The 18,151-nt window shown below is 45.4% G+C and overlaps 1 protein-coding gene across 2 annotated transcripts in view; it reads left to right on the forward strand.

Moving 5' to 3' along the window:
* The window catches only part of LOC130117206 (cohesin subunit SA-2-like), a 99,838-nt gene that overhangs the window by 4,915 nt on the left and 76,772 nt on the right, over window positions 1–18,151 (forward strand). For both annotated transcript variants that reach the window (XR_008810627.1, XM_056285381.1), the window contains exons 4-8: window positions 5,544–5,702; window positions 11,063–11,159; window positions 11,256–11,332; window positions 11,557–11,761; window positions 11,891–12,042. Coding sequence is in view for 1 of the 2 variants with exons in the window: in XM_056285381.1 (XP_056141356.1) it covers window positions 5,544–5,702; window positions 11,063–11,159; window positions 11,256–11,332; window positions 11,557–11,761; window positions 11,891–12,042 (690 nt within the window). In the remaining variant the exon portion in view is untranslated. The remainder of the gene's footprint in view (window positions 1–5,543; window positions 5,703–11,062; window positions 11,160–11,255; window positions 11,333–11,556; window positions 11,762–11,890; window positions 12,043–18,151) is intronic.

Raw genomic sequence — 18,151 nt, forward strand, 5'->3', positions numbered from 1 at the left:
TTTTAAAAAAAAGAAGATATGAATAAATAGAAACAAATATCAAACATTTGTAAAAGCTTTCACAAAAAGAAATGTTTTAAGATGAGATTTAAAAGAAGCTAAAGACTTGGTTTGTCTTAGTTCAATAGGAAGAGCGTTCCATAGTGGGGATTCTACAGCAAAACCTCAATCACCCTTTGTGACAAACCAAGACCTTGGAATAACCAGCACGGCTTCATCTGTGGATCTTAATGGTCAAGAGGGCACATACCAGGTCAATAAATCAGAAATGTTTGTAATTATAGTAATAATTTTGTTTATATAGCACTTTTCTGAAACACTGTTACAAAGTGCTTCACAAAAAAATAAAAACAGACAAGGCAAAAATAAGAGTAAGACCAAATAATTAAGAGTAAAAATAAAAACAGTATAAATAAAAACAAATATCAAACATTTGTAAAAGCTTTCATAAAAAGTTGTAAGACGAGATTAAAAAGAAGCTAGAGACTTGGTTTGTCTTAGTTCAGTCGGAAGAGAGGTCCAAAGTAATAGTATGTAGGAGCAAGACTGTTTAAGGCCTTTAAAACTGAACATAACATTTTAAAATCAATTCGAAATATAACAGGGAGGCAGAGAGAGCACAGGAGTAAAATGGCCATGCCTCTTTGTCCTGGTAATGAGCCAAAGAGTGGAATTTTGTACCAACTGCAGATGGTGGAGGGAGCCCTTGCTACTCAGGTATTAACCTGAGTAAAGTCTGTTATAATAGTCAAGCCAAGAATAGATAAAAGCATGTACAACTTTTTGCAGCTCGGCAATTGATAAAAATGACCTAATTTTGGAGATTACCTCGAGATGGAGAAAGCATAACTGAACATGTTTGATTTGATTATCAAAACCAAGGTTAGCATCGAATATTACCCCAAGATTCCTTACAGCCTGCTCAAGACTACTTGATAGACCACCAAGATTTGTAGCAAAAGGGCTGATGGAATTTGGGGGACCGAACAAAATGACCTCAGACTTATGATCATTAAATTTAAGAAAATTTTTAGACATCCAGGATTTAATGTCAGGGAGGCAAGTTGTAAGATTTGCTAGGGCACTAGAATCTGTGGGTTTTAGTGGCATGGATAACTGAGTGTCATCAGCATGAAAATGGTAGAGCACGTCATGATTTTGAATGACCTGGCAAAAGGGCAGTTTGTATATAGAAAAGAGAAGGGGGCCAAGAACTGAGCCTTGAGGGACACCACAACTCAAATGAGCCATTGAGGAAGTAGAGTTACCCAGAACAGACAAAGTTCTGTTGGTGAGGTACAAGCATAATAAGCTCAGAGCCGAGCCCTTGATGCCAACCCAAGTCTCTAAGCGATGTAAGAGTATGTTGTGATCGACCGTGTCAAAGGCAGCACTTAAGTCTAAAAGAGCTAAAACCGAGCAGTCACCTCTGTCTGCAATCAGCAGTAGGTCATTAGTGACCTTAACTAGAGCTGTCTCGGTACTATGAAGTGCTCTAAAACCAGACTGGAAACTGTTAACATTATTGGTGTTCATAAAAGAAATCAATTGAGATGAAATTGCTCACAACCTTAGATAGAAAAAACAATTTGGAGATTCATATGAAGTTACGTAAGGACAGGGGATCTAAATTGGGTTTCTGCAGCAATGGGTGAACAATGGCATGCATAAAACTGTCTGGAAAAGAACCAGAGGCCAGGGAATTATTGAGAATTTGCAGAATAACAAGGCCAATAGTTGAAAATACCTCCTTGAGGTATTTTCCTTGAGTGGGAATGATGTCTAAGATGCAGGAGGAGTTCATATGGGAGTCTGTGCTTTCTAACAATGAAATTGTAATTGGTTGAAACTGAGTAAAAGGGGCAGATTTAACACGAAGAATGGAACGAATGCAAGAGCCAGGTTGGATTTGGGACCTGATATTCCCCAACTTATTTACAAAATGAGTGAAAAAAATTTCGGACAACTCAACATGATGTTCAAAAAAGGAAGTGGAGGAACCATTAATAACACAATCAGCTACCCTAAAGAAACCCTTAGGAATTGTGGTTAGTTCTTCGTACTGGCTCAGAGAAGTACGCTGATCTCACATCCTTAACTTCCTTCTGGTAAATTAACATTTGGCTTTTAAGGGTGTTATGTACGAATTCGGACTTGTTTACCTTCCCTTGTTGTTCTGATTCTCTAGAGTCTTCTAAGGGCATGAGTGTGATCGTTCAGCCAGGGGAGGTTATTTGATTGTTTCCTAGTTTTAAACGGTGCAATTTGGTCGAGGATGGATATGTACAAATCATTGAATGAATTTAACAGTGCATCTAGATTGAGGGGTGATATGGAGGGATTAAAGGATGGTGAATTAAAAGCATCACAGAATTTAATTGCAGAGCCAGTGTTGAGAATACGAGAGCGTGTTTTTAGGACAGCGACTAGTAGCCAGCTGTAGTGGAACTTTGAAAACGACAGCTTTATAGTCAGTTACGGGCATTGGTGTCGCCAGGTCATTTTACCAGGGCTTAAGCCCCGAACGTTTTGAGCATAGCCCTGAATATAATTTTAAGTTTAAGCCTATGTGAAGCCTGAAAAAAAATGTAACGTGTGTTACTGTCTGATAGTCTTCGTAACATAACAGCCTGTCAAAATAAATGCAGGTCTCTAAGCTAACTCCGTGTGTGAGTGAAAGAAAATTTAATGTTCCAATAAACTAATGTTAACATAAAAATACATTTAACTTTTTTTCTCTGGTCTGGTACTGTAGCATGTCAATAAATGTTTAATGATAGCGGTTGTGAAGTATTGTGCTTCTACTCAATACTAAATGTAATTACTAACAACTCCTAATATTTTTTTTTCTAAATTTATTTCTGATTTTTTTCCTTTTTCTCCCAATTTAGTAGCCAATCGATCCCTATTTTAGTTCAATCACCCACCCTCATACTGCATGCGTTCGCCAACTGCATCTCTCCGGCTGGCAGTCTCGAAGGAGACGCCTCACCACTTTCGTGACAAGGCGAATCCAGGCCGAACCACTGCTTTTTCCGACACACACACACACACAGATGCATTCATGTGACGAACAGAAGCCGACTCCGCCCCCCTCCCGAAGACAGGGTTGCCAATTATTGCTGCTTCGTCGAGTCCGGCCATAGTCGGATCTGATGAGACCGAGGCGCGAACCCCGGTCCCCAATGGGCAACTTCATCGACATAAAGACGATGCTTAGACCGCTACACCACCGTGGACCCTTAACAACTACTAATATTTTTGAAAATCACAATTCATAATTAATCTGGGGAGTAAACAAGTTTTTGAGGTACACATTTAAATTTTTCAGTGATTAAGACATGTACTTTGGATAAGGTGCCAGAGTGCATAAAAAAAGCATCAAAACAGAGCTTGTTTATCAGTTCAGTTTTCTGGGGGAGGACCCCCCCTACAGAGGTCTGGGCTAAGCCCCGAATGTCCTCAAATCCTGGAAACACCCCTGGTTACAGGCATATCCACCAGATTAAGACACTCAAGAGAGAAACCAGATTAGAGTACAAGGTCTAAGATGTGACCCTTTGACTGTGTGGCCCCTTTAACAGATTGAATGAGGTGAAAAGCATCTATAAGATCCAAAAAATGGGAAGTCAGAAACTGGGAAGGACAACACACATGAATATTAAAATCACCAAGAATAGCACCCTGTCAAATGTTGGCATGACAGTAGGAGGTCAACAAATTCAGATAAAACTAACTGAATTAGGGAGGCCTATAAATTAAGATGCAGAGTAAAGGGGGAGGGCCAGTGATTAAAAAACACAAAACCTCAACGGAGGCAAAATTGACAAAAATAATAGGATGGCACTTCAGACCTAACTTATAAAAAACAGCTAGGCCACCCCCTCTACCAGAGAGCCTGGGGATATGAAAATATACAAAGTCAGCGGGGCTAACCTCAATCAGGGGAACGGTGTCCCCTGGAGACAGCCAGATTATTAGAAGCAAAAAAATCATTAATGATAAAGGATTTATTACCAAGCAATCTCACATTCAAGAGGCCAAACTTGTTTGGTGTCAAAGCAGAATTAAAACCAATGGGAGTACGGCAAGTAGGACTCAAATTACAGATATTTGCTCCAGGTATTTGGTTAATTTTGTTTCTGTTAGATACGTCGTGTGGATGAGAGGCACTGTGCCTAATGAAAGGGTCAATGATAGACAAGGCCAGTGGAGGGAGCCAGTGGGTGGAACCGTACCCTCGAGTACCACCACAGGCGGAAGTGGAGGCTCCGGGAGGGAAACGTGGGATGAAAACAGTCAGTCACGTGGAAAGGACTGTATCGCATGCTGCAGGTTGGCCGCTAACATCCGGCTACCTAGCCTGTTTGGGTGGACTCCGTCAGATCTGAAGAAGGAGTGATGATCTCAAGACAGATTAAAATTGTCAATTAAACCAATATGGTGAGCTCTGCAGGCGAAGATGAGCCATGTGTGCAGGCTGAGGATTCTGCTGAAACACCTTGTTCCACGGGCCATTATCGGTATAGGACCTGAAATAAAAACAGACTTTCCATAAGTACGTAAAAAGCTGAAAAGGCGTACGAACACGGGGGTCACCAGTCCGAATCCCCGTGTTACCTCTGGCTTGGTTGGCCGGCCCTACAGACACAATTGGCCGTATCTGCGGGAGGGAAGCTGGATGTGGGTATGTGTACTGGTCAGTTGGGGCACCTGTTTGGGGGGGGGGATAGCGTGATCCTCCCACATGCTACATCCCCCTGGCGAAACTCCTCAATGTCAGGTGACAAGAAGCGGCTGGCGAGGCCACATGTATCAGAGGAGGCATGTAGTAGTCTGCAGCCCTCCCCGGATTGGCAGAGGGGGTGGAGTAGAGATCAGGACGGCTTGGAAGAGTGGGGTATTTGGCCGGATACCATTGTGGAGAAAAATGGGGAAAAATCCCAAAGAAAAAATAAGCTGAAAAGGTCAATAAAATCCTTTTTGGCTAATTCAGACTGCTGACTAGCTGCATCATTTTCCCCACATAAACGATCACTTGATTGGTGGAGAATGAGACTGAGCGGATCAACCCCCGGGGGTTTATTCAGGGTATCAGGGACTGTGGCTCCAAGAAAATGGTGAGTGGCTGCGTTTCTGGGCATTAACCTTTGGGCAGCAAGACCATAAAAAAGTAGCGGCCAGGTGCCAGATCGAGATCTTAAGCATGCATCCAAGAGGAAGCTATGACAATGGTGGACACAGTGCCGAAAAGATACAAATATAGCGAGGCGAAATGCCAAGTGGACAAAGCTCGTTCCATAATGAGAGTGAATCTGGGGTTGATGGTTACTTGCTGGTGACCACTGAAGGAGAGTAAAGCATTGGCCTGTACACTGGGAAGTGTTCTGGCAGCTGCGGTTAGGGGATGCACGCTTCTGGTGTCGTTGAGCAGGGGAGGAGGGGCCAACTTTGAATGTTGTGTTTACAAACCGCAACTGACAAATCCTACTTGTTCTACCTTTTAAGTACAGCAACACCTGTGATCTCACCCTTTTCAACAGGCAGCGAAAAAGGGAAAGAAGACCCTTGGAGACAAAGTCAGAGGTTGGGGAGGGGGGAAGACACCAGGGCATGGCTGGGTGAATGGCCATCATCAAGAGAACGGGGTGGAGAACATGTCCCTGTTTGAAGTGGTCAAAATGGGAAAGAGTGCCTCGCAGGTAGGTGTTAACTGATTTGGGTGAAGACACTGCTTTTTTCAGTAGCTGTGAACATAGTTTGACAGTTGTGGTAGCTGTGTGAATAGATAGATTCCTTTACTGTCCTTGAGGAAATTTTGTTGCTTCAATTTGTACATTAAACTACAAGTTTACCTCCATACATGATTATATACAGACGGGTGACAAATTAAAGGAAAAACCTGAATGCTTGACCCCTACTGCGATGGGGTCCCGGGGCTCTGTTATACTGTGGTGGGCATTTTCCTGACATGGTTTGGGTCCACTTGTCCCCTTAGAGGGAGGGGTCACTGCAAGTCAATACAAAGTTATTGTGAATGATCAATCACCTTTATCCAATGATGAAACATTTCTATTTCTGTCCTGATGGGAGTGGTCTCTTCCAGGGTGACAATGTCCCCATCCACAGGGCACGAGTGATCACCAAATGGTTGGAATATGAAAATGATGTACGGCCTTCATACTCACCAGATCTCAACTCAGTTGAACACCTAGCGGAGATGTTGGGCCAACATGTTAGACCACACTCCTCACCACAATCATCAAAACACCAAATGAGGGAATATCTTTTGAAAGAATTGTGTTCCATTCATCCAGTAGAGCTCCTCACTCTATCTCTAAGGCTGAGCCCAGACACCCTACAGAAGAGGGTGTCTGGTGTCCCTTCATTAGAGTTCAGAGACTTGTCGAATCTATGACGAGGAGCATTGAAGCTGTTCTAGAGGCTCATGGTGGCCCAACACCTTACTACGATATTTAGCGTATGTTGGTTTTTCCTTTAATTTGTCACCCATCTGTATATGTACATTCAAACATGAGTACAAAATACAACTACATACTACAAATATACATGACCTTAATTGGGATATGGGAGACATGGATACACAGATATGAATAAAGACTTTCAGCAGGGTATTTTGTTTAGAACTGCTATGGCAGAGGGGACAAAACTTCTGCCAAAGCAGGCAGGCTATGGACTTGACTCATGTAACCAGATTTAGGTTAAGTATAGTATGGATGAAGTGTCATGTTCATGTCCATGGTAAATTTATTTTTCTCTTACATCTTTGAAACAACTACTAGGGATGGGTACCGAAACCCGGTATTAAACAGGCACTGGTTCTCATTATTAAAGACTGTATTATTGATAAGTTCCGACGTTAACAGTTCTGCTATCGGTATTGGAGGTATTAAGAAAATAAATTTCCTATATATTTAGGCTTCATAAATATTATCTTACAGCTTTTATCTCACCAACTCCGTTTCTAATTTGCAGTAAAATTAAGACAGTCATCTATGAAGCATTTTCGCTATTCCCAATCCAGAAGAGAGATCTCTCTCTCGGAGCCTGTCATGTGAGCCTAGAGGCGGGACCAGCTCTCACTCACTCACACACACACACACACACACACACACACACACACACACACACACACACACACACACACACACACACACACACACACACAGAGCTTGCTCTTTGTGACAATGGCGGAGAGAACTACATTCGATGTTGACAATGCTCATTGCCACAAGTGCAACAAGTCTTTTGCACGTAAGAGTGGAAACGCAAAACGATCTTTACAAACATCTGGCGAAAGTGCATCAAATACAGGTAGAGAAATACACAGTTTTCGACTGCCTAGCTCGTAGTTCATCTCTTGTTGCCCCATCCACCTCAGGTATGTTATGTATGCTAGCAGCCTCGGGCCCACACGAAGTTAACTAAATTATACAAACATGGGTTAATGATTAAAAGTAACTAGTACTCTTTCCAGACATGAGAAAATATTGCACTGTTAATTCTGTTCCGTTAATAAAAAAAACCAAAACAATGAATTTGCACCAGCAGAGTTATAGCACCTCGCCTGGAGGCGATGGAACCGGGGCCCCCTCCTGGAGCCAGACCTGGGAGGGGAGCTCGCCGGCGAGCGTCTGGTGGCTGGGCCTTGGCCCATGGGGCCTGGTCGGGCCCAGCCCAAAAAAACAACATGGAGCCACAACTCCGTGGACCCACCACATGCGGGGATGAGCATTGGGGTAGGGTGCAATGCAGGCCAGGCAGCAGGCAAAGGCGGGGACCGGGGTGTGCTGACTTCCGGCATCGCAGATTGGTCCTCGGGATGTGGAATGTCACCTCTCTGGCAGGGAAGGAGCCTGAGCTGGTGCGGGAGGTGGAGCGGTACCAGCTAGATATAGTTGGACTCACCTCCACACATAGCATGGGCTCTGGTACCAAACACCTGGAGAGGGGCTGGACTTATTACTTTTCCGGAGTTGGCCAAGGTGACAGGCACCGGGCAGGTGTGGGGATACTTGCAAGTCCCCGGTTGAGCGCCGCCATGTTGGAGTTCTCCCCGGGGAATGAGAGGGTTGCCTCAATACGACTGCAAGTCGCTGGGGGAAATGCTGTGACTGTTGTGTGTGCTTATGCACTGAATAGCAGTTTGGAGTATCTGGCCTTCTTGGAGTCTCTGGGTGGTGTCCTGGATAGGGCTGCGCCTCGGGACTCTATAGTTCTGCTGGAGGACTTCAACGCTCATGTGGGCAACGATGGAGAAACCTGGAGGGGCGTGATTGGGAGGAATGGCCTCCCTGATCTGAACCCGAGCAGTGCCTTGTTATTGGACTTCTATGCGAGTCATGGATTGGCAGTAACAAACACCATGTTCGAACATAAGGTAGTTCATAAGTGTACTTGGTACCAGAACACCTTAGGCCGAAGATCGATGATAGACTTTGTGGTCATATCATCAGATCTGTGGCCATATGTTTTGGACACTCGGGTGAAGAGAGGAGCAGAGCTGTCAACTGATCACCATCTGGTGGTGAGTTGGATCAGATGGTGTGGAAGGCTGCCGGACAGACCTGGCCAATCCAAACGTGTAGTGAGGGTGAACTGGGAACGTCTGGCCGAGGCCCCTGTCTGTGAGGTCTTCAACTCCCACCTCCGCAAAAAGTTCTCGTGTATCCCGAGAGGCGCTGGGGACATGGAGTCTGAGTGGGCCATGTTCAAAGCCTCTATTGTAGATGCGACAGGCAGGAGCTGTGGTCAAAAGGTCATCGGCACCTGTCGAGGCGGCAACCCAAGAACCCGCTGGTGGACACTGGTGGTGAGGAAAGCCGTCAGGCTGAAGAAGGAGGCCTTTCAGACTTGTTTGGCCCAGGGGTCTCCTGAAGCAGCAGACAGGTACCGGGAGGCCAGAAGAGCTGCCGCTTCGGCGGTCGCTAAAGCAAAAACTCGGGTGTGGGAGGAGTTCAGCGAGACTATGGAGGAGGACTTTTGGTTGGCCTCAAGGAAGTTCTGGCAAACCATCCGGCGACTCAGGAAGGGGAAGCAGGGCTTGACTCAGGCTGTGTTCAGCCGGGGAGGGGAACTGTTGACACGGACTGGGGATGTTGTCGAGCGATGGAAAGAATACTTTGAGGAGCTCCTGAACCCGACTAACACGTCCTCAGTGGAGGAGGTTGAGTCTGAAGACTCAGGGGAAGCCCCACCCATATCCCTGGCAGAGGTCTCTGAGGTAGTTAAAAAGCTCCTTGGTGGCAAGGCGCCAGGTGTGGATGAGATTCACCCTGAGATGCTGAAGGCTCTGGACATTGTTGGGCTGTCTTTGTTGACACACCTCTTCAGTGTTGCGTGTAGGTCGGGGACAGTACCTGTGAAGTGGCAGACTGGGGTGCTGGTTCCCATATTCAAAAAGGCGGACCAGAGGGTGTGCTCCAATTATCGGGGCATCACATTGCTCAACCTCCCTGGGAAAGTCTACTCTAGGGTGCTCGAAAGGAGGTTCCGATCAATTGTCAAACCTCAGATCCAGGAGGAACAATGCGGATTCCGTCCTGGCCGTGGAACAACGGACCAACTCTTTACCCTTGTGGAAGTGCTGAGGGGGGGGGGCATGGAAGTTTGACCGCAGTCTACATGTGTTTTGTGGACTTGGAGAAGGCTTACCACCGTGTACCCCAGGGCACTCTGTGGGGGGTACTGCGGGAGTATGGGGTACTGAGGCAGTTGCCACAAGCCATCCGGTCCTTGTATAACCAAAGTGAGAGCTGTGTCTGCATTCTTGGCACAAAGTCAAACACGTTTTCGGTGGGTGTCGGACTCCGACAAGGTTGTCCCTTGTCTCCGATTCTGTTTGTGATATTCATGGACAGGATCTCAAGGCGCAGCCAAGGCGAGGAGTGTGTCCATTTTGGGAACCTCAGAATTGCATCTCTGCTCTTCGCAGATGATGTGGTTTTGTTGGCTTCATCAGAACATGACCTCCAGCGCACACTGGGGCGGTTTACAGCTGAGTGTGAAATGGCTGGGATGAGAGTCAGCACCTCCAAGTCTGAGGCCACGGTTCTCTACCGGAAATGGTGGATTGCTCCCCCCGGGTTGGGGATGAGATGTTGCCTCAAGTGAAGGAGTTCAGGTATCTCAGGGTCTTGTTCACGAGTGAGGGTAGGATGGAGTGGGAGATTGACAGGCGGATTGGTGCAGCATCAGCAGTAATGCGGACATTGTACTGGACCGTTGTGGCGAAGAAGAAGCTGAGCCAGAAGGCAAAGCTCTCAATTTACCAGTCAATCTTCGTTCCAATCCTCACCTATGGTCATGAGCTTTGGGTAGTGACCGAAAGGGTGAGATCACGGATATAAGCGGCTGAAATGAGTTTCCTCCGTAAGGTGTCTGGGCTCAGCCTTAGAGATAGGGTGAGGAGCTCGGACATCCGGAGGGAGCTTGGAGTAGAGCCGCTGCTCCTTCGCATTGAAATGAGCCAGTTGAGATGGTTCAGGCATCTGAGTAGGATGCCTCCTGGGCGCCTTCCTTTCGAGGTTTACCGGGCACGGCCAACTGGGAGGAGACCCCGGGATAGACCCAGAACTTGCTGGAGGGACTACATGTCCAATCTGGTCTGGGAACGCCTTGGGATCCCCCAGGAGGAGCTGGAGGGCATTGCTGGGGAGAGGGACGTCTGGAATGCCCTACTTAGCTTGCTGCCACCATGACCAGACCCCGGAAAAGCGACTGGAGATGAGATGAGATGAGATGAGATGAGATAATTCTGTTCTTAATTTGTTTCGTTGTTTCTCTTAAAAAATAAAAAAAAGAACCGTTAGTGTACCGGATCGATAAGCAGTATTGGTAAGAGTAGTACTGTTAAAATCTTAATGATGTCCATCCCTAACAACCACAGGGCTGTGTCAAATGCTGGTATTGGGAAGCTATGAGCTCATCTGTAATGCACAGTAATGTTTTGAGGTGATTTCAAGGTTTTGATGGAAAACCCTTTGTTTTGCATGAAAATCCCCTGTAAACAATCTTATGTGGTTTATGTTTTGCTTTCTAGTCTGTTGTTGATGACTGGATTGAGGCCTACAAACAGGATAGAGACATTGCACTCTTGGACTTAATCAACTTTTTCATTCAGTGCTCTGGTTGTAAAGGTACACCTTTTAAGATGGCATATGTTTGAAATAGTTGTGTCTCAGGGCGAGATTAATGTGCTAACCTTTCCTTTGAAATTGTCTCTTTTGTCACAGGTGCTGTAAGTGCTGAGATGTTCAGACATATGCAGAACTCTGAGATCATCAGAAAAATGACAGAGGAGTTTGATGAGGTGCTGTCTGATAATATTGCATATCTGATCACATTTAAAGCCTGTTTGAAATTAGAAAAAGGACAGAAAAATATGAACACAAATCTGCAGTCACCAGATACAACCCCTCCCCCCCAAATTTGTCACACATCAAAAGAAACGATTGGTGTAAAAGAAGTTTGGTTCACCTGACCTTTTACAGATGTCGTTAAAATCAAACGTCTTTCTCTTCTATCTTCAAACAGGACAGTGGTGACTATCCTTTAACCCTGTCAGGGCCACTGTGGAAGAAGTTCAGGTTAAGCTTCTGTGAGTTCATTGGGGTTCTGGTGCGCCAGTGTCAGTACAGCATCATCTATGATGAGTATATGATGGACACAGTCATCTCACTGCTCACTGGCCTGTCTGACTCGCAGGTCCGAGCTTTTAGGCACACAAGCACGCTAGCAGGTCAGTTTCAGTATGTGCCCCAAGGTGCACTCAACTTGCCACACATTTCTTTTATGTACCTACCTGTACATTTGCAAATATTTCCACACTTCATCCAAGGATATAACTGACATCTTTTGTCTTTGTCAGCCATGAAGTTGATGACCGCCTTGGTGAATGTTGCTCTGAACCTGAGCATCAATATGGACAACACTCAGAGACAGTATGAGGCTGAGAGAAACAAGGTCATAGGGAAGAGGGCCAATGACAGGTTGGAGCTCCTGTTACAGAAGCGAAAAGAGGTGAGAGGAATCTGAAGGTAACTTATATTTTTGATGGTCATCTGCGGCCACCCCAGCCCTGAAGAGCTACCATTCAAAGCAAATTGAGAAAACGTAAACATACTAGGCGTTTGGGTGGCATAGCAGTCTGTTCTGTTGCCTACCAACATGGGGCTCGCAGTATCCAATCCCCATGTTACCTCCGGCTTGGTCGGGCATCCCTACAGACACAATTGGCCGTGTCTGCGGGTGGGAAGCCAGACGATATGTATGGGTATGGGTCCTGGTCGCTGCACTACCGCTTCCTCTGGTTGGTCGGGGTGCCTGTTGGGGGGAGGGACTGGGGGGAATAGCGCACTATGTCCCCCTGGTGAAACTCCTCACTGTCAGGTGAAAAGGTGGCTGGCAACTCCACATGTATTGGTATGTGGTAGTCTGCAGCCCTCCCGGATCAGCAGAGGGGGTGGAGCGGCGACCGGGATGGCTCGGAAGAGTGGGATAATTGGCCTGATACAACTGGGGAGGAAAAAAAGGGGGGGGGGCAAAAAAAATAAAACGTAAACATACTGTATTACCTTTTGGATTTCAAGGGATAAAATGAAGATAACTGGCCACTATTAGTCCATGGGCCAGACGATATTTCGGTACACTCAAGGTGGCAAAACTTACTTATAATTTTTGAAAGGATCCATGTCTGTAGATGATATTTTGGTATGATAACCATTCCTGAGTGGCAGCTGTATCACAGTTATCAGCTCATGAAGTTAACCACCCGCTAAACTAAATTGCATTTTAGACGCTGGTGCATATCCTGGTTTAGCCTCATGGTCAGGACATTTTTCAATGTTCTATAATATTGTCTTTGGTATCATTTTAAAGGGGACCTTCTTAGCTTTCATTCAAGCCCTGTTGTGGATATTTCTCACAAATATAGAGGTCACTTGAGCTCTTCAACCCGTCAATAACACACATCTTTCTGCAATGTTCGCCTAAACTATATACTTTCTTTTAGCCCTGTGGCATCTAGGAATATCAGGGACACAAAACACAAAAACTGGAATACTCACAGGACTGTAAAGATTCAGGAAATGTATAATATACCCATACTATTTCATTGTGTGAGGTGATTGTGAGCTATGAACTATTTTAATATTTTAAACAACATTGACATTTACATATACTTAGTCAATGATACATGTAATCCCATATCATTAGTGGGTATATGTAATGGTAATGGGTAGGGTAATGGGTATATGTGAATATGGTTACATTATTGTTATCAAGCTCTGGGTAACCAAGTCCAGAATCAACATCCTGTGCATCAATAGACTACTACCACAGTAATACCATCAGAATCATCACACTGTCATTCATCAAACTGCTTGTTTCTCTCATCATCTGACTCCCCAAGTTCAAAGTCCAGTTCTGGACCAACCTGCTGTTTTTGGTTACTGCAGGTCTGTAACCTGCACATGTCTGTGCATGGAAGTCCATTTGACAGGCACATGCAGCTTGGCATTTTGCATGAATGCACACACTTGCATGTTAGCATTTCCAAGACCACATCTGGTGCAGGTGGGGAGCGCATCCAGTAAATGGCCAGCTTGCCTTCATCGTCTGTCCATCCATACTCAGTAGGGCTTGGCACCACAGGGTTAGCCTGCAGACAGCACTTCCATATTGCTGCCTGATAGTTGGCTCGTTGAACATGCATAAAGAGACAGTCTCTACATGGTGGCAGCTGGCTGGACTCAACCTCTCCCCTTTTGGTGCAGAAGAGCTGGTAACGCAGTTTGTTCACCTCAGCAGTGCTGCTATTAGCAACATACATCCGACAGGTGAACTGCTCAATTTTCTGGAACAGCTCATCACTCACATTCCATGTCTGTCCCAGTTGACTAAAAGTCTCTTGGCAGGAAGTGTGCTTTCTCACTATCTTCAGGGCATTCAGCTTCCCTCGACCAGCGAATGCCTGACAGTGTCGCAGCCTGTGAAGGCATGTAAGCCAATTAGGCTGTCACAGATGCTGTCTCCAAGTGAACTTGCCAGTTTGGTGATGTCGACAAACCGTGTGCGGTTCTGAGTCCCACACTTCTGGTAGATGGGACAGGTGATGTCCTTCTGGAAGCCAAGACAGAGCACCATGACATCAGTGTCCTCAGCTGTGATGATAACTGACTTTGAGCCCGCATTTGCTGCATGCAATGCATGCAGGAGCAGACGGGTGTCAGCTTCTTCATGTGTGGAGTGCAGTTCTGCTGCTCCCTCACACCCATCTTCTGTCAACTTGTAGCAGGTTTCCTCACAGGTCATGTACAACCCTTTGTCCCTCCAGCTGTTTGGGTGTCTTTGTTCACCGTTTCTTCTATAGCTTGGTCAACAGGGATTCGGCCAAAGGGATTGGTGGAGCCCAGTTGGACTGAGAAGCCTCCTTCCATGAATTCTGTGTACACATCTGGGTGTGTGATGGGCAGCTCAGACATCTGGGCATAGTAGTAGGGGAGGTAGCGTGCATAATTCATCCTGTCATAAGCAAAGCACCATGGGATCATTGCTCGAATGCTAGCCAAGTGTAGCATCCAGTCTCCGTCTCTGGATGCTCGGATGAGCCCCAACAAGATTTCAACCATGTCCAAATAGGACATCCAGAAGTTCGAGAGGCTGCCGTTTCCACCTCTAAGGAACTCACGGTAGACTTCAAATAGATCCATGATGCGTGTACAAGAGCTGTTCTCGAGGACCTCCTTCAAAGCATGTTGTGAGACTTCTTTCCCAAGGCTGTCAATGGTCTTCAGTGTCTCATTCAGGTGAACCATGTCATTCCTGTGAGTTTCTTCCAACCAGGACAGGAAACCATTCAAGGTCAGTCGCATGAGAGCCTCATACAGGAGCTTGTGTAGTCGCACTGCCCTGTTGTACTTGCGGCCATCCATAACACCAGCAATTGAGCCTTCTGCAATCATGCCAGACTCAATGCAGAGGTCTTTGAGTCCAGCATCTTGGAAACGCTTTCCTATTATTGCCAGCAGTGTGCAGATGGTGTGGAATACCCCAAGCCTAACGATGATATCATGGAACTTGTCATGGTGTTTCCATGTGATCTCGACAGCCTTCGCATACAGGGCTTGGTCAAAGACACAGACAATCTTCCTCAGGCCTAAGCACTGCATGATGCTCAGTGACTGGTTAAGCACCTCGTTGACAGTAGACATTTGTGTCGCTGGAGCATTGATGGTAGGCAGATAGCCTATATTGTCGGGGATGACCGTCATCTCTCCTCGAGTCAGGATGTTGAAGCCTGTCCAGCTGCTGACTGACTGTTCTTCTTGTTGTGACATGCGTGCTAGGACCCAAAGAAGGTTTTTCTCTCTGGCAAGCTTAGTATTGGCTGCAGTATCGGCATCTGACGTTTTGCTTTGTGGTGGCCCTACCCGTTGTCCAGCATTGTAAGTTGGTAACATTGGTGGGGGTCCATCAATGCTTCTCTTCTTTGTTTTGGGAACAGTGGGCATGGGTTGGACAGGAAGTGGGTTGACTGGCTTTGCTTGCACAGCAATCCCATTGACTCTGTGAGATGTTCCCTCACCACTGACAGTTTCTTCAAGACAGTCGATATTGTCCCAGGCTAAAGTTGTGAATATGCCAGGATGGATGTTAGCTGGAAGGGCAATGCCACTCCCTGATGATGAGAGTTTCTGGAGACACAGGGCAGTGTTGATCTCTTCCATCTGTGAATAGGACACACTGTGACCAAGTCGGTTGAGGATGTTTATCAACTCTACATTTCCTGTCAACGATTTGACACTGAATGGCAGAACAATGTGCTTGGAAGGCTTGGTATTTCCACATGTCACTGCATATACTATGTCATGGCCAAATGACTGCAGAAGGCACTGCACTCTCTGGGATGCATGATCAGGATCATTTGAGCCTGTGAGTAGAGAGTACAGGAAGATAATGAGCGACTCTGGAATGGTAGGACATTCTGCTTCTGGTTTGACTTCAGGCGGCCAGGTTTGAGGAACATCTTGACTTTTAATGTCTGCTCTCAATTTGATGGCTGCTTTGGCTATAACATCTTGTGCACTGACACTTTTCAGGGTCTGCAGCTCCCTTTTGAGAGACTGATTTTCTTTGGCAAGTTCCCTCATGGACAAGTTATCGGGATAGAGGAGGAATTTTCCTTTCTCATCAGGGAATATCTGCAAGGCTCCAGCAAACTCACTCTCCAGGTTTCGCCTTATGTGCTTCTTGGTTGATTCCTTGACTTGGGCAATGCCTTGGGAGTTCATTGAAGCTACCAGTCTAGAAGAGAGATCAGTCATTGTCATCACTTGAGGATTGCCAAAAAGCTCCATCCTGATGAAGAGGAACAGCTCATTGTATGCCTTATTCACAGCAGCTTCATACTGGGCTGCAGCATCATCATCTTCATTGCTGGCAACCTCTCCTTTGGAAACCTCTTCTTTGGTGTAAAGTCTATAGCATGACCTGTGGTAGTGCCCTTCAACTGCTACAAGGTCTCTACTCACAATGGCAAGGATTCTGCTGTCCCTTTTCTTTGTGGCTGCACTCCTGATCTTTGCATCAGCTCGCAGTTCTCAACACTGCACCAGTACTTCTCTCGTATTCTGTCTCTTGGAATATTTGCTGTTTTTCTGACAAAATATGCACTCTGCATCATAAGTCCTATATGTACTTGGAGCATGTCGAGCTACTCTCTTAGATTGTTTCTCCTCAGCAGAGACACAACTTTTCTTTTCTTTTGCAAGGAGGCCATCAAGAATTTGCTTCATAGTGAAGATACTGCGACACTTTCTGTGGTAGTAGATTGCTGGAATCTGTCCCTCAGGAATGTCTTTTGCCAGTTTCAAAACTGGTGCATGATTTCGTATCTGAGCTGCCCTGAGCAGAGTTCTCCATGAGTCGACACTTTGTAGTGAAACCAGCTTATCTGTATCATCAGAACAGTGGATAATGCACTCCACCCGTGGGCGCTTTGGTATTGGGTAAAAACTTGCTTGTTCACCAGTAGCCATATTCAGTCAGTTTTCACCTGCCACATACAAACAAATACATGTAACTTAGGTGTATGAACACTACTAAAACAAAGTTTACTTTGATTCACCAGCGTCATATTACCATTATTTATCTTACATAGCCACAAATAGATACATTACCTAGTTGCTATGCAACAGCTGTATTTTGTCCACATGAGGCCGCTAAAATCAACACAAGATGAAAGTTCCTCGTAGCCACTTTAACTAATCATATTAACATATACATTAAAAGAACATGCTAACATTATGGGAAATTAGCTTACAATCTTCTCCAGAGTGAGACAAGAAGATAGATACCAGTTTCCTCTATATGTGTTTAGTAGAAAGTTATCTGGCTGCACGTTAGCCTAGCTTAGCACAATGAATGGAAGTACACAGTACTGGTTATCCTTGGTTGTTGGCCAACTAAGAACTGTCCCAGAGTTTAAGCTAGGCTAATCAGTACCAGGGGTGTTGAAATGCTATATTAGTAAAAATCTGGGCAAATACACAATCGTGAGAGGCACAGAAACAGGTTTCCTGAAAGAAAAATGAAATAGCTGCTCATTTGGAAAGGTTATCATGTATTATTTTACTTCTGTTAGTGTACCAAATAAAATGGCACCAGTGAAGTTGTGTCACCTTGGGTGATATCGATATCTGGTCTGACCCATGGACTAACTGGCTTTGGTCTAGTTAGTTTCTTAGTAATAATGCCCTTCTAATTTAAGGTTCACAATCACCTCACACAATGAAATAGTATGGGTATATTATACATTTCCTGAATCTTTACAGTCCTGTGAGTATTCCAGTTTTTGTGTTTTGTGTCCCTGATATTCCTAGATGCCACAGGGCTAAAAGAAAGTATATAGTTTAGGCGAACATTGCAGAAAGATGTGTGTTATTGACGGGTTGAAGAGCTCAAGTGACCTCTATATTTGTGAGAAATATCCACAACAGGGCTTGAATGAAAGCTAAGAAGGTCCCCTTTAAAATGATACCAAAGACAATATTATAGAACATTGAAAAATGTCCTGACCATGAGGCTAAACCAGGATATGCACCAGCGTCTAAAATGCAATTTAGTTTAG

The sequence above is a fragment of the Lampris incognitus genome, chromosome 8 (genome assembly GCF_029633865.1).
Source record: "Lampris incognitus isolate fLamInc1 chromosome 8, fLamInc1.hap2, whole genome shotgun sequence".
NCBI classification, from domain to species: Eukaryota; Metazoa; Chordata; class Actinopteri; order Lampriformes; family Lampridae; genus Lampris; species Lampris incognitus.